The sequence below is a fragment of the Urocampus carinirostris genome, chromosome 12, assembly GCF_059441175.1.
Source record: "Urocampus carinirostris isolate Australia breed hairy pipefish chromosome 12, RoL_Ucar_1.0, whole genome shotgun sequence".
NCBI classification, from domain to species: Eukaryota; Metazoa; Chordata; class Actinopteri; order Syngnathiformes; family Syngnathidae; genus Urocampus; species Urocampus carinirostris.
Genome location: NC_142360.1, coordinates 23,749,515 through 23,772,460, shown reverse-complemented (window position 1 = coordinate 23,772,460; position 22,946 = coordinate 23,749,515). Strand labels below are relative to the sequence as shown.

General features: G+C 39.3%; 1 protein-coding gene across 5 annotated transcripts in view; it reads left to right on the top strand.

Moving 5' to 3' along the window:
• The window catches only part of ptprsa (protein tyrosine phosphatase receptor type Sa), a 371,836-nt gene that overhangs the window by 276,775 nt on the left and 72,115 nt on the right, over positions 1–22,946 (top strand). For 4 of the 5 annotated variants that reach the window (XM_088349513.1, XM_088349511.1, XM_088349512.1 and 1 more), the window contains 7 exons: positions 10,638–11,231; positions 12,193–12,287; positions 12,380–12,630; positions 12,829–12,916; positions 13,209–13,421; positions 14,256–14,422; positions 17,316–17,431. In XM_088349513.1, the coding sequence (XP_088205639.1) occupies positions 10,638–11,231; positions 12,193–12,287; positions 12,380–12,630; positions 12,829–12,916; positions 13,209–13,421; positions 14,256–14,422; positions 17,316–17,431 (1,524 nt within the window). The remainder of the gene's footprint in view (positions 1–10,637; positions 11,232–12,192; positions 12,288–12,379; positions 12,631–12,828; positions 12,917–13,208; positions 13,422–14,255; positions 14,423–17,315; positions 17,432–22,946) is intronic. The other variant, XM_088349515.1, reaches the window with a different exon arrangement.

The window sequence follows — 22,946 nt, the reverse complement described above, 5'->3', positions numbered from 1 at the left end:
GATTGTCACATACGAGAACAGGATCAGGACCCAAACGCGTGGCATTACTCACACAAGCCTTTGGTTTTACGGGAAATGGGGAGTTATGCACGTTCGGCAGCAGTCTGGCATGAAATGATAGGAAGCCAGAGGCCAACGAGGTCGCTACCAATTGCCCGAGTTGATATCGGACAGATGGGGTCGATACCGGACAGGACGGGACCGACAGGATAGATAATGAAACAGGATATTGAAAATAAACAGGACAAACTAGACGGGAACGAAAACTGGAGAAAATAATAAACCGGGAAAAGAATAGATGGAAACAAAACTGTAAACCAAAATTAAACAGGACAAAATAAACGGGAGCAATACAATACAGGACAGGAACAGACCGAGTTGAAACCCACTTCTTGCGGGGCAGAAGTTTGTTAACGGATTGACAAAGGAAAAATAAGAGAGCTTAAAAAGACGGAAAGCCAATCTGTCAATGAGCCGCAGCTGGCGCCACACGGGCAGGGCCAATTGGGCGCCATGGCAACCGTGACAAGGATACTAAATTTTTTTGGGCGAAATCCAAATCAACGATTAATCAGAAAAATAATTGACCGATACATCAGTTATGAAATATATCGTTAGTTGCAGCCCTAATGATATAATTTTGCTTACTACTCAAATCAATATTGATTATTTATTATAAATGAATATTTCGTTACCAACTATGAAGTCCTTAACAATACACACCTACCGTTAAGACTTCACTGTACAATTGTTGTACACATTGACACCATTGTTTTGTTGGTTTTTGTTTTAAATCATGCAGTATAATAATGCTATATTACAGTGCAATTCCCAAGAGTAATGTTGCTATTAATCCATGCTCTTACAAATACTAATCCATACTAATTGGTCTTGGTGCGTTAAAAAATACTGTTTCTCTTAAGGACTCATCCAAAACCGTAAAGTGTATCGGTGGAAGCAACACTGAGTTTTTCTATAGTGCACTCTTAAAATTTGCATTATTTTAAAGCATCGGTTTGCAAACATGAAATATGTATGGCTAGGTCAAATGCCACAATAAATTATATAAAAAAAAACACTTAGTTGCCAATCCTCAAAAGGACTTACACCTAACGCAACGGAAGGGAAAAGAATACCTTAGCACGAGGGTCTAAGATGCATTTGACATGTCATCAACTGGACAAGCCTTTATATTTGAAAAGCACAAGTAATACCCCAACAGGAACAATAAACATTGCAAATGCTTCACGAAGCTTCATTTCCCCATCACTTGAACGGGTGCCTACATTTCCTGGCAGGTGTCAGGTGTTAGAAATGCCAAGAGGTTGCGACACTGCGAGTGGGGGAATGCGTGTGAGATGTCACTCTCGATCCTTGTGTTAGGGACGGTTCCCCGATACGTGCCATTCAAACATGTTCACGGTCGCTCCGAGGGAAGCAACACTCCTGTTTTTCATGATTGAAGTGTGAAGTAATTGGTAATGCTCGGAGTGGGAAATTAAAACAGATTTTTACAAGTATGTCACCTACAAAAATAGTGTGTCTCATCACCTTTGGGCCATTTGGTTGTTACCATATACAGCTCTTGATAGATTATCATGCATTAATAGATAGACATATTGAAGTTGCAAGGACTGCAAATTTAAAAAATGAAATAAATGGCTATTATATTGACTATTGTTTTCTATTGAAGATCCAGTTTTGCCCGGCTGGCAGTAAATAAGATAATGAGGACAGCCTTTTTCTTGACTGTTTTCAAGATAACACGGGTAAAAACAAGCACTGGAGTGAGCATTTTCGTTGAGTTTTTTATTTTGTATTTTTATAATATTACAAATGAAATAAAGACAATAAAATACAGTGGCGGCAGCACGGTGGTGCAGTGGTTAGCGTGTGCGGCACAGTTCCAAGGTCTTGGGAACCTCCTGTGTGGGTTCAAATCCAGCTACCGGACTTCCTGTGCGGAGTTTGTATGTTCTCCCCGTGCTTGCGTGGGTTTCTTCCGGGCACTGCGGTTTCCTCCCACATTCCAAAGACATTCATTTCAGGTGGATTGGCCGGTCCAAATTGTCCCTAGGTGTGAATGAGCGAGCGAGTTGTCTGTCCCTGTGTGCCCTGCAATTGGCTGGCAACCAGTTCAGGGTGTCCCCTGCCCACTGCCCGATGATTGCTGGGATGGGCTCCGGCACCCTCGCGACCCTACTGAGGATAATGAGATGAGATGAAATACAGTGGGCTTGTGAGTACTGAAAAGGCACTGTGGTTTGTGGCTTAAAACACTTTTATACTAGGAGGGTGAGAGGTTATCCTCACTAGATAGTTGTAGCCTATCCCAGCTATCCGTGTGCAGTGGGCAGAGACACCCCCAGTTGCAGGGTACAACAATTCATATGCTGAGTCTTACCAAGGCACAATTTTAGACTCACCAATTACCTCCCATGCATGGCTTTGGAATGTGAGAGGAAACCGGAGTTCTCAGAGGATTCCCACGCATGCATGGATAGGACACGCAGATTCCGCACAGAAAGGCGGGTAGCTGGCAAGGTTGACGTGATAATCACCCAGCCCTTTTTTTCTACCCTTTTTTCAAATGATAGGACGACCGATAAATGTTTAGGGCTGCTTCCTCCTCCTAGCTCCTAGGGCAGATTGGATACATGTGATGTTCTTTTGCTGATGTTTTTGATGTGTTAAAAATCAGGGGTGTCAAACTCATTTCAACTCGGGGGCCACACGATAGAACAAACTTTCTGTCGGGGGCCGGACTAGTAGATTAAAGAGAAAGAAAAAGAGGTATACAGAAATAAGAGAAATAGTTAGGGAAAATGATAGAGACAAAAGATAAAAGAGATAAAAAGAGAAGTCGTGAGAGAGGGGGAAAGAAAGGGATTGGAAGAAAGAAATCCTAAGAGAAATAGAAAGACAGATGGAGAGAAAAGAGAAAAGAAAGCGCGAAGGGTAGGAAGAGAGAAAGAGAAATGAGAGAAAAGGAAAAAAGGTAGTTAGAGCAAAAGAAGTTAATTATAGAGAAAGAGACAAAGAGCAACAAAGGAAGAGAAAAACGGAGACACAGAGTGAAAGAGACAGAGAGTGGGAGAAAAGGAGTGGAAAAGAGGGAGAGAGAGAAAAACAAATACAAGTACAGTGTCTTTGTTTGAGGCACCTTTGTTTGGTAACATCAAGTTGACATATTTCAACCTGCAGCTTGTTTTTCTCATGCGCTTCTCTGATTGTTGTCTCACGGGCCGGATTCAATCCCTTAGCGGGCCTGATCTGGCCCGCGGGCCGCCTGTTTGACACCTGTGTGTTAAATAATGAGAAAGAACTGCAAACATATTGCTTAGGGGCTGATATTTATTCTGCATAGTTAGGTTTAAAACACACCATGCGTGAGTATTTTTTGGTTATTGCAAACTGGATAAATGATTTTCATTTTTATGTAAGTGTTAAAAAAACTTTTCGTGTCCTACTGATCATCATTCCAATTTCAGTTTGTTTGTACACGGCCAACCTGGTGTCATATAACTGCATTTGCTCCAAAAATGATGTGATCACTCCCTTTCAGTTTCATCCCCAAGAAAGTTGATAGCTCTGAACCATTCTGTGGCGCCCAAAAGTTGGCGTTTTTCCAGGTGCTCCGATGATGTCTAGTTTTTGCAAAAGCATCCAATAACTTTGGCTAAACATAAGTAGTTAATCATTCTCATTATATTAAAAGTTAAATAATCCCTCAGTTATTTTGCGGCTAATGGAGACCAGAATCCCCTGCAAAATGTGTAAATCCGAAAAGTACCGTCCCGCCTTCATATAAGCCCCCAAGGGTTGACATCATTACCGACTGAGAATATACTACAGTAACAAAATTGACTGAAGATTTTGAAATAAAAACACAGAACACAGAATTTCAGGTGAACAAATGCTCTTTATAGTCAATATACAAAAGTACAACGCAATTGGAAGGCTTCTCCTTCCGGTGTAAGAAAGCCATTTAGAGAGCAGCTGGCTAGCTGCACGCTAGCATCGGGTATCCTCTGTATGAGGCAGATCTCTGCGGTGATTAAATCACAACCATACCAAATGTAACTGTTTCCAATGAGTTGTAGCGCCAGGTCTTCCATTTCATGGATAGTGGGTCTAGCGTTGGTGAGATACGGGTTTGGCAATGCTTAAGATAGTTGTTACGTAGCATAGTCGTAACAGTTGGGTAGACCTGCGATGCTGCTATTGCTTTCTCTCCCGACGCTGCCTTAGTCTCTTAACAATCCACAGAGCACCCACTGGTGACCACCCTATATTTGCGCTCTTCTGATTTTCCGTGGAGTCCGGAATACACCAGCCACACACACATTAAGTCACGCCCACCCAACACGCACACAACCTGCCCCAAGCATTTGCTGTGGGCTGTCCGCTTCAGAATACAAGGCATAATACCTTGAGATCGATGAAAATAAAGACAATTCAATTCAAAATCTGAGAAGCAGTGAAGCAGCGATAACTGAAGCGAGTAGTAGTAGTAGTAGTAGTAGTAGCAGTGAGGAACTACTTTGTCTGTTTTACAAGCACGCCTATTTTCCAAAAGCTGATCACTGTAATGTACAAAAATATCAAGATAAAATAGGATTAAATTAACTCCCCATTTTAATGCTATTTATATTTAAAACTGTATGCACTAGTGGCGGGACAAAACAAAAAACATTTGTATCGTAATTTTATCTTTGACAATCCTCCCCGGAATTGATTGTTGTGAAGTAATATCCGGTACGTAATGCGGGAAAGCAAATGGAAGTGGAAAATGGACGAGTAAAGCAAGAAACGACAACGAAGGCTGGCACCCATACATTTTATATCCAAAGGATGGATGTGCATTGTTTGAACAACATTTATGGTTCATTTTCTGAGAAGTTTATGATTTAAGTTTCTTGTTTTTTTTTAAAGAAAATGATATTGCAATCATGAATTACAATCGAATCGCAATACATGTAGAATTACAATTGTCGAGAATCGTGATATAAATCAAAATGGCACCTTAGTATCGTGAAACACTCGAATTGTAACCAAAGCATTTCATCCCACCCCTAATATGCATTAAGGTAACCTATTGAAAAATCCACTTGCACATGTTCACGGACTTTTGTAAATGGGGATTTGCTTTGCTTTTGTGTTCAGAACTAATTATTCAAATTCAAGCCTATGTTATAGTTCACTGAACGTAATCCATCTTTCTAAGTAATTGACACCAAGTAAATATGTTCATTAAGCTATTTCAAATTGATGTTCTTGGCATTTGTTGGGATATCTTCCAATGAGTCAGAATAATTTCTTTATACGGGGCTTTCAGACAGGAAGCGGGTAAAAAAGAAGCATTGAATATAGCATTGAACACTGTGCATAAATAAATAAAACATGGCACCACAGCCATAGTATCAGGAAGTACAGACTGGAAAGGGAAGCTGTCGAGGGACCAATAGCAACACTGAATACGCTGCAGGATTTTGGGCACATGCTCATTGTTTAGTACATGAGAAAACCTCTTTTCTCAGAAGTCTGAGCTACGAGTAGGGTGGCAAAAGGTAAGCCTTATTAACCCATCAAACACACTATGAGATGTAGAGAAAGAACGTGTGTGGTCAGATCAGACCACGGTTCACTAAATTATGTAACAGTCAATATGTTCAAAAAAATTGATTAGGAAGAGTAAAAAAACAAACTAATGTATGACGAAAAAAGCATACATTTGTACTTTTTTGTGGTTGAGCGGAGGCCCGATATGGGCTATAATGATAGCTTCCTCTGCAATCACATTTTTAAAGCTGAAAAATGTATTATAATCTATAATTACCGTATCTTTTCCTTCATCTTTTATCTTCCATCTTCCACTCATGGTATCCGGACATACACACTTAGTGCAGGAAGAAGGGTGTGGCCACATTAGTGTGTAGTGCAGGAAGCTGGCTTGAAATGCATCCCCAGTTTACTCATTTCATCTTTAGTCATTTCCTGTTTTGCTTTTTGTTTTTTTCTATGTGGTTTAAAGCATTCCTATTATTAAATCAACCCAGAGAGGTTGGATCGCTCGGACTGATGTAAACTACTTTCGATCGATGATGTCCGATTTTTAAGTCACACTTTTCTGTTTTTTATCCTGTGACTTAAGTAGGTGTTTATTCAGCTTTGGTAAGATTGGCTTGGACAACATGAACATGTTGACTTTTTTATACTACCGCAATATAATTTTAATTGGTGGTAATCAGGGTTGGGTAGGGTTACTTTAACTGGATTACTTTCAATTACTTTTGGATTACTCCAATACCAAATATGCTAATAAAAGACAAAAGAAACTATGAAGAAAATATGAATAAAATGACTAAATTTTGTGCAGGCTTGGGGAGTAACGGAATACATGGAACGTCAAAAATGATGTTGGCAAGCTGTTTGGATTTATTTTCATTTTGTTTCTGTCGCATTTTATGTTAGTTTTGCCAGAGATCAAAGAGATCAAAGCCAGGAGAGAAAGCTTACCACGTGTTGTGAGTCATAATTTTATTCATATTTAGTTTCTTTTGTCTTTTATTAACATATTTGGTATTGGAGTAATCCAAAAGTAATTGAAAGTAATCCAGTTAAAGTAAACCTACCCAACCCTGGTGGTAATGCACCAAAGTGTATCACTTATCAAATGAAAGTGAAATAACTTAAAGTTAATGTCATGAACCGGAACAGGATCAGGACCCTAATGCGTGACATTTCTCACATAAGCCTTTTATTTTACGGGAAATGGACGTCATGCACGTTTGGCAGCAGTCTGGCGTGGAATGATAGGAAGCCAGAGGCTGACGAGATTGATACCAATTGTTCGAGCAGATATCAGACAGATGGGGTCAATACAGGACAGGACAGGACAGACAGGATTAATATCAAAACAGGATATCGAAAATAAACAGGAAAAACTAGATGGGAACGAAACTGCAAACCAATATCAAACAGCACTAAATAAACAGAAACAATACCGGACAGGAAATAACAACAGGAAACAGGAGCGGGTCAAAACCCACGTCTTGCGGTGCAGAGGTTCGTTGACGGACTGACAAAGGAAGAGTGAGAGCACTGAGCTTAAGCAGACAGAAAGCCTGTCAATTTGCCGCAGCTGGCGCCACACGGGCAGGGCCAATTGGGCGCCATGGCAGCCGTGGCACTTAATGCTTAATGCTTGTGAACTGTCGCTATGACAGGTGTTGTGCCATTTTAAACCAATTTGTAATGAAAAAGAAAAGTGCTTTCATATTTTCTTACTAGCAAATTTTTGCTCCACCAGATAAATTTTTCATCCTGATGAATGCAGTCCAAGGAAATCTTAAGTGGTTCTCTCCAAAGTCAATTTTTTTCAACTTATATTCCATTTCTCACTGATCTCTTCATTACATAAAGGGCTTATGAAATGAAATGAAATGAAATGATCTGCATTTATATAGCGCTTTTCAAGTCAATGACTTCCCAAAGCGCTTTACATTGTGCTTCACATTTCCCAATAGCGGCCGTGATCTGTGCAGCCATGTAAGGCGCTAACCTGCTTATTGGGGGTAATTGGGGGTTCAATGTCTTACCCAAGGACACTTCGGCATGTAACACGGACAAGCCGGGATTCGAACTGGGATCCCTTAATCCTAAAACGATCGCTCTACCTCCTGAGCTACTGCCGCCCCAAAATTAAAATACTCCACCAACAATTCAGTGTCTTCTCTCCATGCCTTGTTTTACAAATTCAATATATCCATGAAGATACTTCCCTGCATAAACAAAACATTTCATAAAAGAAGATCAAGTTGAAAATAACTCTGATTTGTCTTAACCTTTTCCTAGTTCAGTTTTGAAAACAGCTAATGCTCTTTATTCTTAAAATATAATACACACAAAGTAGACTCTTATACTTGCATTAGGATTTGAGTTCTAGGTGATAACACCAATATGCTTGGTGTGTAAACACAAAAAAAGAACAATTGTAAGTACACATTTTGTTATACAACTTCAGGTAACCAACAAATGAGTCTATGTTAAAGTCAATGTGAGCGCTCTCATCCAGTGCTGCCGAGAAAGGGCGGAAATGAGAAGGAACATTGATCCCTACTTTCTCAATCAGGCTGAGTGAGTGTCAGCGGTAGGCCGTTAATACTGTGGCCTGATGGGAAACGTGCCAGGAAGCCCACAATAAGGGATTGAGCCACAAAGTTGAACCTGAATTGGATGCAGAGGAGGCAACGGAGGTGGGCGTTGGATTGGGCAAGATTATCAGTGGGTGTCGGTCAACGTAGAGATGGGGGACAGCGGAAGGGAGAGCAGATCGATGACCACAAAGGGACAATGAAGGTCTTAAGAACCCTCGAATTATTCATACATGTCTCACACACACATACACACACAAATATTTATTTCCAACGGCAGTATTTGTCTTCGGAGCAGATTGCTCTTTGTCCTGTGTCACCTTCATCATTCCTTTTTTTTCATCCCTGTGGATTGTCTTGCTGATTCTCTCTTATAAAACCTCTTCAGACTTTGGAGCCTACCTTCTCAACTGTTGTCAAACAAGGACAAGCATTTACCTATTCTAGCTTAGAACAAGCTCACTGTACTTTAATACACATTACGAACAAACCTAGAATTGAGTTATTTGTTCATAACAAGGTTTGGGATGCTTGGTCGAGGAAAACACAGCATTCTAGGACAAACACATGCTGCCCACAGCAAAATTTGGCAATGGTTCCATCATGCTCTGAAGCTGCGTGGCCAGTGCAGGTACTGGTAATCTTGTTGAAATTGAAAGCCACATGGGTTCCAGTTAGTATGAGCAGATACTTACAAACAATGTTCAAGGATCAATGACAAATTTCATGATGCACCAGGGCAAGGTATCTCAACAAGACCATGGCCCTAAAACACTGCACAAATTCTAATGAGAGCAACGTTATGGAATCTCAGTCCCCAGGCCTTAATAGTATTAAAGATTGGTGGTGTGGTTTATAGTAGGCTGTCCATACTCAGATAACCATCAAACCTGACTGAACTGGAGATGTTTTGTAATGAAGATTGGTCCAAAAAATACCATAAACTATAATCCAGACCCTTATAGGAAGCTATAGGAAGCGTTTAGTTGCTGTTATTTCTGCAAAAGTGGGATCTACTATTTGAATGTCTTTTTTCTGTGGTGGTGTATGCACCTGCCTACTTTTTTTTGTAAATATTGCACTCTCTTGGTTTATTTTACAAACATTCCACTTCTCACTTTTCACTGTTTAGCTGCTGTATGATAAATTTAACTTAAATTTCTGATCTGAACAACCAATAATTTACAAAGGAAAATGTGGCAAAATGATCAGAAGTGCCCAAAAGTTTTTATACGACTGCATGTAGTTTCTGAACAAAATGGTCTGCCTGTGACAATGTCCTTTAATAGTTCCTATGAGAATGATATGCCCACATTATTTTCTAAGGAGAATATGATCGCCAAATCAGCATGTTGGTCAATTGTTTTACCAACCACGCCAGGTGACAAGGCCAATACCTTTTTTAACCATCCAAGAAGGCCACACACCAAAGTTGTGCAATTCGCTCCACAAAAAACACTTTAATATAGTTTTTGATAAGTAGGCAGTGCAATTATTCTATAACAAAAATACTTTTGATTTGGTTCGGATTATTGTCCAATCTGAAATGGTAATGCTCAGTTCCCAATGCAATGAAACTGCAACTTATTTTTTTGCCATTGATCAAATATTTTTATCAATTTTTCTATATTATTTTTCATTGAAAGAACATGTAATACATGTTTTCATATATGTAAAAGGGAAAAAATTCAGCTTTGCAAGATTCAAAGCACTGACGTAGTGTACAATGAAAATCATTGTTTCACAGCCTGAAGGAAAACCTGTATCGTAAAAATATGTAACTATTTTAGCTTTATGGATGAGAAGTGAACTTTCTTCAACTAACGGGAAATGCTAAATTTCCCCGTTGATTGCCATTGCCTGAAGGGCTGACAACCTGCAAAGACTTACTTATCTATCTTAAACTTGGTCAGAAGCTGGGAAAAACGTTTAAGTTATATCTGTTTTTATTTTGTTGTTTAAGGCTGAGCATTAAGCCAGAGTTGGGTTTTTAAAGCTGTGATTTAGCAGGAAGAAGGTTTATGTCAGACGATCCCAACACACTCCACCCCCAACTTCCAATTACTGGCAAAGATCATCATCAGAAATCATGTTCATCTTGGTCCAGCAGAATGTAGACCATGAGCAAACGGAAATGATTTCAACGAACAAGTGCTTATTTTTAATAATTAACAATCTGCAGCCACTTGTATGAAACCTTATAGTGTTGATATTGTACTCAAATCACCATTTACCCAACTAGCCATGGTCTTTGCCTGATCGGGGTCTGGTTGTGGGGACACCAACCTTATCCGTGTCCCCTTGCCATTAAGTCTAGCTCATCTTACGTTTTTTTAGTTTCTTTTCAGGTTTTAGAATTTTCAAATGTTTTTAAACTTGTGTTTGAAATCAACAATATTTGGATATTAAAGCCTAGAATAATTAAGTTCAAAGAAGGGTGAAGAAGAATCATGCAGTTTTTGTGTTTCTTTCTGTCCACAGTGCCTGGTCCTCCCATTTTGTCAGTGACTCAGGAGTCGGAAACATCAGCTCTGGTACGGTGGGACCCACCAGACCTGAAAAATGGCATGGATCTGCAAGGTTACAGGTTGCAGTTTGGTCGCAAAGATGTTTCCCCTTTGGCTACACTGGAGTTTTCTCCCCAACAATGGCAATACTCCCTGGACAATATTCACCGGGGGGCAACTTACCTATTTAAACTCTCCGCCAAAAGCAGAGGTGGCTTTGGAGAGGAAGCCGGTTTTGAACTCGCTGTCCCAGAGAATACACCTGGGGGTTATCCTCAAATGAACGAAGGTTCCAACGTGACATGTTGCTCAGTGCAGCTGTCCTGGTTACCACCAGTTCTGGCAGAGAGGAACGGTGTAATCACAGAGTACACTTTGGCCTATAAGGAAGCTGGTTCTGGAGGAGCACCACGGGAGCTCCACCTGCCCCCAAACCTGTCCAGCTACGTCCTCAACAGCCTCAAACCCAGCTCTGCATATGATGTGAAAATCCGTGCACACACCATTGTAGGTCCCGGTCCCTACAGCCCACCTATCCAGTATCGGACTATGGGCTATGATCCAACAGGTAGGGCTTGCCTGTTTCTTTCCCGAACCCGCTGGTTGGGAGTTTTTGCAAGAACACACAAAAATCTACCACACTCCTTTCTGTCACCTGCACTCTTCCTCAAGTAAGCTAATAGCGATGTTAAATGTTTGCTGTCGGATGCTCACTTCACTAACCCAAACAAGGTAAAGCCTCAGTCAGTAAGTCATAGTCAGTCGTTGAGAAAGGAGGGCAACATAAATTTCAAAGGTAAGTGGTCTATGGTCAGACACTCAAAGCCCTTTTGCAGCCCCTCGCCAGGCACACACAGTAGCATCATCTCACAAATTCTGTTTTGAATGAAGGTCTGACTTGAAGCCAAACCCAGTCACAATGAGTTTTTGGACCTTTTTATGAGGACAGAAAACTGGTTCCTTATTCTGCTCTTGAGGTTTTTTGAAGGTATTGCGTCCTTTTCTAACCCTCTTTGTTTTGTTTTCCTTGGCGATTCTTCCATCCACTTTCACTGTCCCTTTTACGGGACAGCTTGTAGCATGGTATCCCCTGACTGCTGTACAAAGGCATGCTGTGTTTTGAGTCTGTTTCTATGTTCACTTGGCAGCATGTCAGTAGTGCCAACCCTAAATCAGTGGAGGTATAGAACGACTTAGCATTGGGTCTTAGTACCTTACCATCAACATTTATTAGATGAAAAGACAGCAGTGAGGTCAGTTGGCACTACAGATGATAGCTAGCCAGTGGGCGCACCTTTGTGCTTCATGGGTTTGTCTTTCATGAGTCTTCCGTGCTCTGTGTCTTAACCAATGGTGTTGCCCTTCTCACAGCCAGTAACAGCTCACCGAATTTTACTCTCCAAACCAGAGAAATGTGGCAGGAGAACAGCTATTTTCGCTTATTGCCTTAACCAGAGATTTTCTCTTGTTCAAGTGCTAGTTCATTTCATTGAATATATTATTTTTTCCCCTGTTTCCCGACCAAACAGACGTCCCAAAGAATTTTACCATCAAGTGGGCTACCAAGACCACAGTGGTCCTTGCTTGGAAGTTCTCTGAAAGCAGATCCGCACACAAATGCACGGTAAGTTTATTAAAGCAAGTTAATTTATGGAAATTCACCTTCATTTACCATGAAATTGTGTAAAATTCTGGACAATGTGTTTTCAATTCTAGATTGAATACAACCGTCAGAAAATGGACATCGATGCCAGGAAATTGAAGGTCTTCATTACTGGCCTGAAGCACAATACCACTTACGAGTTTAAAGTGACCTGCCAGGAAAGTGTAGATGGTGGACCGAGACACCGTGTGGTAGCCAGGACTGCCCCGCTCATTCTCGCCAAGAAACCCAAGTTGGATATCTATGCGGAGCCGGACAATATTCTCTCCATGTCCTTCCCACCAGTTGATGGCAAAGATGTCAAGTGAGTAATACATGCTGGACTCATGATCTACGCTTAAAAGTGGACTGCAACCTGAAACCTGGCCTTGGATGATTGTTTCCCCTAATAATCTGAAATCTTTACAGTTCCTCTGAAATTACAATTCATGATCGCATCAGCATTCATAATCTAAAATCAAGTCAGTTCTTATTTTCACAATGTGAGTTATTTTCTTTTAAGGAATTTCTACGTAGTTGTGGTGCCCCTGAAGCGCACCACGGGGACTGTGAAAAACCTCAAGACTCCTGATGAGATGGACATGGAAGAGGTAGAGAATAAGGTTTTCTTTTAATTTGCTATAGTGCTGGAAGGTTCTTTTTATATGTCCTATGCCTATATAGCTAAAAAACTAAATATTCTGGAGGCCTTCACAAATGAGTCAAAATGGTATTAAATATGAAAAATAATTCTTATAAAGGAATATGTCGAGGGTGAGCTTTATACTCTGGAATGTGCAAATACTAATGATTTTAATGCATTCTCTGTAATTGTATTCAATTCATTACATTTTGAAGGGTGTCTTTGCAAAACGCACAAATACAAACCTTATCATTGAGCAGTTGTTGCGGGAGGTGATCCCCAAGCGCCGTTCACGCCGCCAGCTGGGCCAGTTGGACCAGTGGAAGCCTTACATCACTGCCTGCTTCCGGCATCTACCTCCCAGTTTTACTGTGGGCATCGACCACCGGCAGAGCAGCTGTGAGAACAAGGCGCTCGAACCCGGCCAGGAGTACGTCTTCTTCCTCATGGCGGAGCTCAACGCGACTGCCGGGGTATGGTTGAGGTTACATTTCATTTATTCAGTACTAAAACAAAACTTTATTATAAACATTTTTGTAATATTGAAATGTGTCCATGTATATAGAGCGACCCCTTGCTACTTACTTGGCGCATCAGTTATCGCTAGTTCACTCCTTCGCAGGGGAAAAAAAGAAAAGAAAAAAAAGAAACAACTAATGCTTCCTGCACCACCGAGGAACGTTTCAGACAACCAAGATTCAAGCTATCTGGCCAGAACTCCTTGAGAATTCTGATGCCGATTGGCCAATTCATATCATAGCATACTGTACTGTGTAAAAACTCCTAAGGAAACACTACAAAAATACTACTAGGGAAATACTACTGAAATACTACAAAAATCTGACTGCAGAAATACCACAAAAATACCACTGCAGAAATACTACAAAAGTTCTAAAAAATACAACTGTAGTAATACTACCAAACTAAATAGAACATTTTGTGCTTAAAACAGGGGCCTGATATAGTATTTGTCTTTATTCGAGGGCATTTCAAACTCAATTTGGTGAGACCAATCTTATTGAAAACCAATATAAAAAACGAATCTGCCCACTGCCCGGAGATGGCTGGGATGGGCTCCAGCCCCCCCGCGACCCTAATGAGGATAAGCGGTACGGTTAATGAGATGAGAGATGAGATGAATCTAAAATGAATATTTATTCCTCAATAACCAGGATCAGCTTCTTGGACAACTTTTTCCGGCTCCTGACTCCCAAGTACTTCCCCAAACCTGGTCTAGATTGTCGAAGTTGACGTGATGAGTAAAGATGGTGCATGAAATCTAATTGATATTTTGTCTTTCTGCTCAGAAAATGTTTGCAACCAGTCCTTACACCGACACAGTGTTGACTCCCGAGCAAGTGGACGACCCTCAGCCAATCGAGACGGGCGGTGACGGGTTAATTTGGGTGGTGGGCCCTGTCTTGGCTGTGGTCTTCATCATCTGCATCGTCATTGCAATCCTCTTGTATAAAAAGTGAGTTGGATGATTTATATTACGGTTTAGCATTGTTATAGAAAAGCTAACACATGTGTTATTAATGATCACTTTGTTTCAAGTAAAACAAAGTCAACATCTTAGGAACTCATCCTGCAAAACAGAAATAATTTAATTTTTTTGCGTTTGGACTGTACACCTTTTTTTTAATTATTTTTTTCATTTAGATTAGGAAATCTTCTACTAGGATGTTGGTTTATTGTCTGATATTGTATGCATGTTACCCCAAAACCTAACAGCATGATTGCATGTAAATATGAGTTGTGTGTTATGTTAAATTCCTGAGAGGTGAAGGTTCAGAAAAAGTGGGATTTACGCACAGCCAAAGAAAAAGATGACATCCCTAGAGTGAGCTACTTTTTATCTGACACATGAAGGATGATTTTGCTCTTGTTTGAGACAAAATTATGAAAATGAGAACATTTTTGCGAAGTAAAGAACAGGATTGACTTCACCCCCAAAAAATTGTTTAAAAATAATCAATGAAATATATTAAAACAAGTAATATTGTACATTAAATGAACAAATGTATCTCTCTAAGACACGCTATTTTTTGTATAATACGCAGACAACAGTGTTAAAAGGACAGTGTGTACTATTTTACCACTAGATGTCACTGTATTATGTAGCGTAACCAAAAGCAAATGCTGGAAAGCATAATGAAGAATACAAACTACGGTGGCTCAAAGTGCAACATATTGTTTATCATTTTTTTTTCCTAGATTTTTTAAGGTTTTCGGGTACCTTTGGCAGCCAGATAGTGAACAGTTATGTCAGCTTTCATTAGGTGAGACTCATGGTCTGTAATATACCAGAAATTCTGTGCTACAGACCGTACAGGATATCAAGGCGCATGCTCAAATTTAAGAACGAAACTCAATTTAGGTTTGAACAGCCATAAAAATAAACAAATTCACATGCATTTCTTACATTTTAAGCCGTCGCACACCCTGGCCAACCGCACAGGGAATTTTATGTTGACGCCTTTGGCTGCAGTATGGCAACTGCGCCATTTTTTAGCTGCGTTATTTTCTGTTCTGCTGCAAGTCGGTTACGTCAAGTGTTTTTAGATGATGTGACCATTAGAGATAGTGATTACAAACACAAGCACATATTAACTGCTGCGCCAAATGAAATTGAAAAAAAAGAGGTCTGCGTCACGTAAAATGTCAGCCCAATATTTCAAGACGGCACCAGCGCCAGGGCAACCATAGTGTGGAGAACCGTGGCAGATTGCAACACAGGCTTGTCTTTTTGTGTTGTTGGCTACCAGGGTAATGGATAAATTATATTAGCTTGTTATAGCGGATTAAAGGAAACTATATGGACCTGACCTTCACACAGACAATACGGAAAGAGATGTGTCAAGGGTTTGATAACTTCTATTCCTGGTTAAATTGGATGTATAAATTGCAGACTTGACTTGCGGGTGAAAAAGTTTAAATACTGCGAGTAAGTTCTAAATATTGAATTTGTACCTGTTATGTATTATACAAATCATTTTGGCAAACACATGGAATAATTTATTCCATGATTAAATATACCATATTTAAAGCCACAGTGCAACAAAAAAAGCGTCTTGCAGTTCAAAATTTACAGTAAATACTAATTACTCGACCAATGACTAGTTTTTAAAAAATGCCTGTTCGTACAATGGTTTATGTATTTTTGCTTATTACTTGAATCAAAATATATTTTTTAATGGATGGAGGTTTCTTTTAACCCTCGGGGGGTGCTAAATAATACACACTGGACTTTTAATGAAATAGTTGTCATGAGAGAACATATTTCACTGGGGGTTCGACAATAAAAAAACAGCACTCTATTCAGGGTCCCTATCCTTGAAAATGCTGTTTGTTGTGTTTTTACAGAATTAACAGTACTTACATTTTTGGTTCAGTGCTTGTAAATGCTTGAAATTGTTGCCATGTTTCTCAACAAGTCTGCTTAAAATGACGCAACACTGCTCTCTGGTGTCTTTGCTTTGATATTGCATTTCGCTTTTAACTGCAGCTCGCATTAGTTTGTATGTTATTGTCCTATAAAGCGCCATCGCCCCCTAAAGGTCACGCGCAAGGGACAGGTGCATGCTACAACAAAAAATGCCAGGCATGGCCCTGCATCAACTAAAGAGGGCCGCTTTGAACAATCCGACTACGACTGTCAGACAATCCCTGTCTGACCTTGCTTTACCTCCACTTTGGCGGTTAGGGAGAGTAACCTCTCTCCATGATTTTTTTTTCTTTTTCTTTCCCTCTCTCACCCTTCTGTCTCCCCATACTCCCTGGTGAACAGTGCTTCCCTTCTATGCCCTTGGCCCTGACTTTACCCTCCTCTTTCTGTAGCCACACTCTGATCTCACACATACACACACACTCACACACGCAAACCTCTGCTAATGCTAATGAGCTTTATCTCACCATTTCGCCGGCTCGTCAGCGACCCTTGTGAATCTCAAAGTGCTCTCTATTGATTGATCTCTCTTGTTGCCTCTCCCCGCCCTCTTTTCCTTGTGTGTTTTCACCATCTCTACGTATTCACTTGACTCCTATTGCTTTCTCTGGAAAACAGTAAACCAGACAGGTAAGGCTGGGCTCACTTTTATCACGTTTGACAATGCAAAGGCAAAGCACAGATTTCTTTTCCTTAACTTTTTTTAATGAGTATGGCTGAAGGAGATTTTGCACACACATACGAGCACACAATTTGCTTTCCACGCTCTTGATTTGCTTTCAGTCAAGTTTTCAAGCAATTGTTTTAGGGTTGCCTTCCCCAAAGCTCATTAGTGAGCTTAGAGACATTTTTTGGTAAATGAAGCTTGACATTTTTTGTTGGAAATGACTTGTTTTTATCCTTTTGAAAAAAAATCCAGTCGCAAGAGGAAGGAGTCAGAACCGCGCACAAAATGTCTGCTGAACAACGCTGACATCATGCCTCACCATCCAACCGATCCTGTGGAAATGAGACGGATCAACTTTCAAACGCCAGGTACACAAACACATTTTTTTTAATGAGGATTTATTTTCATTTTTCCTCCAAAATGTTCAGGAAACAATGTAACAGTTCTCACAAGTTGATAGTTTTGTAGAATCTCCCAAAAAGAAAAGAAGACCTAAAGGTATTTGGCACTGGCAAGGAGAAAAGGAGAGGACCCAAAGAAATTCCAGCCTGTTCTTAAAGCCCGCTCCCTAGCCCTTTCTTTTATTAGATTATAAAAAGCAGTTCTGCCCTCAAAGCAGCGTTATCAGCCGATAGAGACAATGATGTAAACAGTGCATAATGTTCAAAATAACTAACAACAGTGAGGACTAGTGGTCAAAATAACGAACTGGCATCCTATGCAATCTGATTTGCAGATATCGAGTATTAAAAACAGAAACAAGCAGAATAAACACACATTCACTAAAAATGGTGCTTGCCTGATTTAATTTTCGTTTTCAGACCAAACACTTGGGTCACCACTCAAATGCCACTGATACCATTGACACTATTAAAGCATACAATTCCTCATGAAAAAAACATAAAAATCATTAAAGAAAAATGCACGTGTCATAATGTCATATTTTTTTCCTAAAAAATAAAGATATAAACAAAAGCAATTTTTAATTTTTCAGATTTTTTTTAAATTTAACTGCAACATGCAGTTAATACCAATACAGACGCTCCCCTACTTACAACCAACAAAAAACGGTAGATACGAACAAAAATAATGGTGTTTCGTGTGCTTAGTAAATCAAAGTTGAAAAATGTCATCCTGTTGTTTTTTTCTGTATGTGGCTATTTAGAGAAAATGATTGGACACCCTCACTCTAAAATCGAACAACACTCTCAAGCCTTTACATAGTTTGAACTATACAGGTAAAATTTGAATCACTAAAAAAACCTATTAGTCCTATTAAATGCACATTAAGTTTAGAAGGAATACCCTTATGTTCAATATAGAATAATGCATGTCTCTTCATGGATAAATGCTTCTTTTCCAAAGGTGGTGATCTCATATAGGTTCAGCATTTTAAATATACAATATAAACAATTCTAGCTAAAGCATGTCTGACTTAATTAGCCATTTTAAGTTGTATCATTCATCTTCCACTTACTTTGCTGATGCTTCGTAACCTCCTCTCGCCAACAGGGCTCTCCCTCTCCCCTTGTAGCCCATTTGGCACAAGACATTTTAAAAGAGTACTACTTGAATTTGAAACACTTTTTCCCCTTCTCTTTGCCAACTTGAGAAATGTTAATAGGAGAGGAATAGAGGCTCCCCAAACCTGTACTCGCTGCTTTTTTTTTTTGCCTTCTGATAGATTTTCTTCATGGTCATTCTTCTCCAAAACATGTTTGTATGTCAACTGGTTTCAATGCTGGTTTGAAGAAATATGTCACCAGAGTTATTCAGTAAAAACAAAAAAAATAAAAATAAAATAAAAATAAACAAGTAGCAATATGGTTGTACTGTATTTACCTTTAGTTCGAAGATACAGTCCTGCCGTTATACCCCTGGGATTTGAGTGGTAGTTAAATGTCCTTCAGTCTGTATTACAGCAGTTTATTTGGACATTTTTTTGTTGTCCACAAACATGACCCTAAAAGAAAGCTAATTTGCCTGATTGCACTTTTTAAAATTCCTTAAGTAGAATTTGCAGTAATTTTTGAAATTCTACGAGGACATAATATATTGTATTGGATAATGGAAACAGAACGGATAGAAAAACAAGACAACAAAAAAAACAAAGCGGTCTTGTTAAATAAGGGTAAAAGCCATGAATTCAGGATTCTTTATGCGCTTGGTTTTGAGCATTTTAGCACTTACATTTAAAGGGACAGTATGTTTTATTTGACGATAAGATGTCACAGTATTGTGTAGTGGAACAAAAAGAAAAACTAGTGCTACAAAGCACAAGGAAAAATGCAAACTAAAGGGACTATGTAACAGCACATTTTTTCTATAAGGTTTTTGCTTAGCCTTTTAAGAGCTTTTTGGCTTTTACGGGTACCCGTAGGGCCAATATGGCCGACAGTTACATCAGTTCCCTCTGAGTAAGGCTGATGCCATGTAAGAGAAATGCAAATTCATAGACCTAAAAATATTTTTAAAAATCCACATTTATATGATAGTCAATGTATTTTTGCTTTAATCATAAGTCATTATTGGTTTTTGAAGCTTTCTGTTTTGTTTTGTTTTTTCGAGTAGGAGTTTCTAAACAATACACTGTTCCTTTAAGAGCTGGAGAATCTTTAATTCTTAGTTTGAACTTTTGACTTTACTCCTGTGTATAAAGCTTTAAAGTTCCTTTATCTCTTGCTTTAAGGCTTTAAAGATGATTATGGACTGAAGTTAAAGTTTTTAAAGGTGCTTTACCTCGTCATTTAAATAAGGTAACCGTTCCTTCCTCAGGCATTTAACGTCCTGCAGTCTCTCAATCTAACACGTTCACGTAAACTTAACGAATATTTTCAGGCAGTTCCCTCTAAACACTCCCTCGCCTCTCCAAGGCCATTGCTGTTGTGTGGAATTGGGCAATGTTGTTATCTCTGCGCCCTGGAAATTCAATTTAAATAGACGTTTTTCGACCAATTAAGTGGGCCGGTGAGCATTTGTGAACATCCCCATCAGCTAAAAGCAAGCATTGTTGAAACGAGCACGCTCTCGGTGCTCTTATACTCGGCCCTTTTCCATTCACTTGAGCGTTCTCTGGATTGGCAATTGGGAGGCAGTGACCCATGGTGCTGCAGCCCTACTAGAATTGTAGTTGATTGTTTTTCCCATAAGCAGTGCTTCATTATTGTATTTGAAAGAAGGGGAGTGTGTGTACGGCTCTTAGGCCATGCGATAGTCTCACATCGGCCTCGTCCTGAAGGCGCAGAGTGACTCTTTTTTTTTTTTCGTTATCGTCCATGGTTCCCGGGGTTTAATTGGCAAATGGGGCCAAAGTAATGAAGCAGCACAACTCAGTGAATAACTACGTTCTGTGTCCAATCAAGTTGCTTTTTCCTTACAGCGCTTACTCGTTGTTTTTCTCTCCATCACCACCCATGTGCAGTAGTTTTTCTCTTTCATCTTTTATCACAAAGTGCATTCAGAGTTTGCAGTCAATTCGCACAGTCTTGCAGTCACAAAGGGAGACCTACGTGAATTGTATAGATCCGAGGAGAAAAAGTTTTGGCTGTGGAGGGGAGTATTGTGAGATTTCCCAGAGTGAAGCAGGCGTTTAAGGTGGGGTTTGAAAATAAAATCAGTGTAGAAGAGTATTGTATTTTTTTTTTGTGCAATGTATCTCATTATCACACTATTTTTACTCACAGTACCAGAGACAGATGTTAGAGAATGGAGATAATAGAAAGTCATCCTAAAAGATATCAATGAACATAAAAAAGTTCCACAAGGGGAACAACTTGTTGGTGTATCTGATGATGAATCGCACTTTGAGAGGCATGAAATATTTACGCTGAAAATGTTATGTTCGTATAGTCTTTAGAATTGTCCTTTAATGATTTGCATTATGGCCGCACATTTTGAACGTTTTGTCACTTTCAATGCTTAGTTGAAGCTGAAAAAAGATAAACAAAATGTTATATTGATTTACAGGGTTGGGTAGGGTTACTTTAACTGGATTACTTTCAATTACTTTTGGATTACTCCGATACCAAATATGCTAATAAAAGACAAAACAAACTAAGTATGAATAAAATTATGACTCACAGCACGTGGTAAGCTTTCTCTCCTGGCTTTGATCTCTTTGATCTCCGGCAAAACTAACATAAAATGTGACAGAAACAAAATGAAAATAAATCCAAACAGCTTGCCAACATCATTTTTGCCATTCCATGTATTCCGTTACTCCCCAAGCCTGCACAAAATTTAGTAATTTTATTCATATTTAGTTTCTTTTGTCATTTATTAGCATATTTGGTATTGGAGTAATTCAAAAGTAATTGAAAGTAATCCAGATAAAGTAACCCTACCCAACCCTGTTGATATATAATAAAAAAAAGATAATGGGGGTACGTGTTTCACACAAATAAATCAGGTATTTCCTGCAGACTCTTATGACCTTTTATAGACCTTACCAATGCCCATGCCTGTATTTGTGAATTTTAATAGGAGATGCAGGTTTTGCCGCAAAATAACGTACATTGTTTGCTAAAAAAAAAAGAACAAATAGACCTATCAAACTTTACTATTTAAACCGTGTATTATTTTATAATGTGGATGCAGTTCATCTCCTTCAAATCTCTCTGAGTCCATCAGGAATAGCTAGACGAGCAGCTAAAACTTCAAAAACATTCACCACTGACTTATCAACTGTCAGCGTACTGAAAGTTTCGATCCCTTTCCACTCTACTGCAATCCTCCCAAAAATAAACCCTCGGGGTTCAGTTTTACCAACAAATACTGACATGTTTTTTTTTTCTAGCCCAAGGTGGATTGGCATTTATAAAAAAGATAACAAATACATTTTTCAGCACTCAATTATTCATCTCATCTTAGCGGATTTAGATTTTTTTTATTTATATGTTTATTCCTCCGTCAAAAGAAATGATCATTTTCAACATGTTTTCCATGTTTTGTTGCTAGCTTCAGGTTAGGCTCAAATATCGTTTTCAAATGTAATTTTTTTGTGGAAAGCTACACTGATATATTACAAATAAATTTTAGGCTCGTTCTTAAAAAGATTTACAAGCCACAGCCCAATTTTCTACCAAAAGAAATACCAGTGTGCAACACGTATGCCATCTTTCCTCTTGGTTATAGTTTAACATTAGTTCAGAAATCTGCAACCAGTCAATGGGATTGTCTTTTGGTCCTTGTTTGCTACCTGGTGCCTACAGTCTTCTCTAAACCGTATAATTATACCTTGCATCTAAGGTCCAATATTGATTATTTTTTTAAGGAATAGTAGAGACAAGTTGGCACACAGGATTACCATCATCTGGTGTCAGATAACATTCTTGTGTCCCACATTAAATAACAATGTTTATAATTGGCTCCAATCATTTTTCCATGCTCATTTTGTTTTTCATTACCGCCGTTGTGAAACCTGTTCCCATGTTTTGCTGTTCTTTCAGATTCTACTCTAAACAGTCCTCAGAGTGCAGCTGAAATTGAATATGAAAGTCAGTCTATGTGCTTTTGGTATTTGCATACCAGCTTTTGTTTTTGAGCACTGCTTGTGTCCATTTTCAAGTGTTTTTGTTTTTTTTTTGGGGGGGGGGGTCCCAGCATAATATCTGCACTGATGTTTTGGGTTTGCCTCAGTCAGTCAAAGGATTCACTTTGCTGCCGGCTATGCATTAATCCCACGTGCATAAATAACCACTAAGATCTCATCTGCTTATGAAAAGCTCGTGTTGTTGATGTTTTTTTTGTTTTTTTTCTACATGTACAGTATTCCCTTACTGTATCTCTATTTACCAATTGTGGATTCGCTACTTAATGGGTTTTAATTGTGCATTGTGTTCTGCATCCTGATTGGCTGAATAGTCGCCCCGCCTTTTTCAGCCT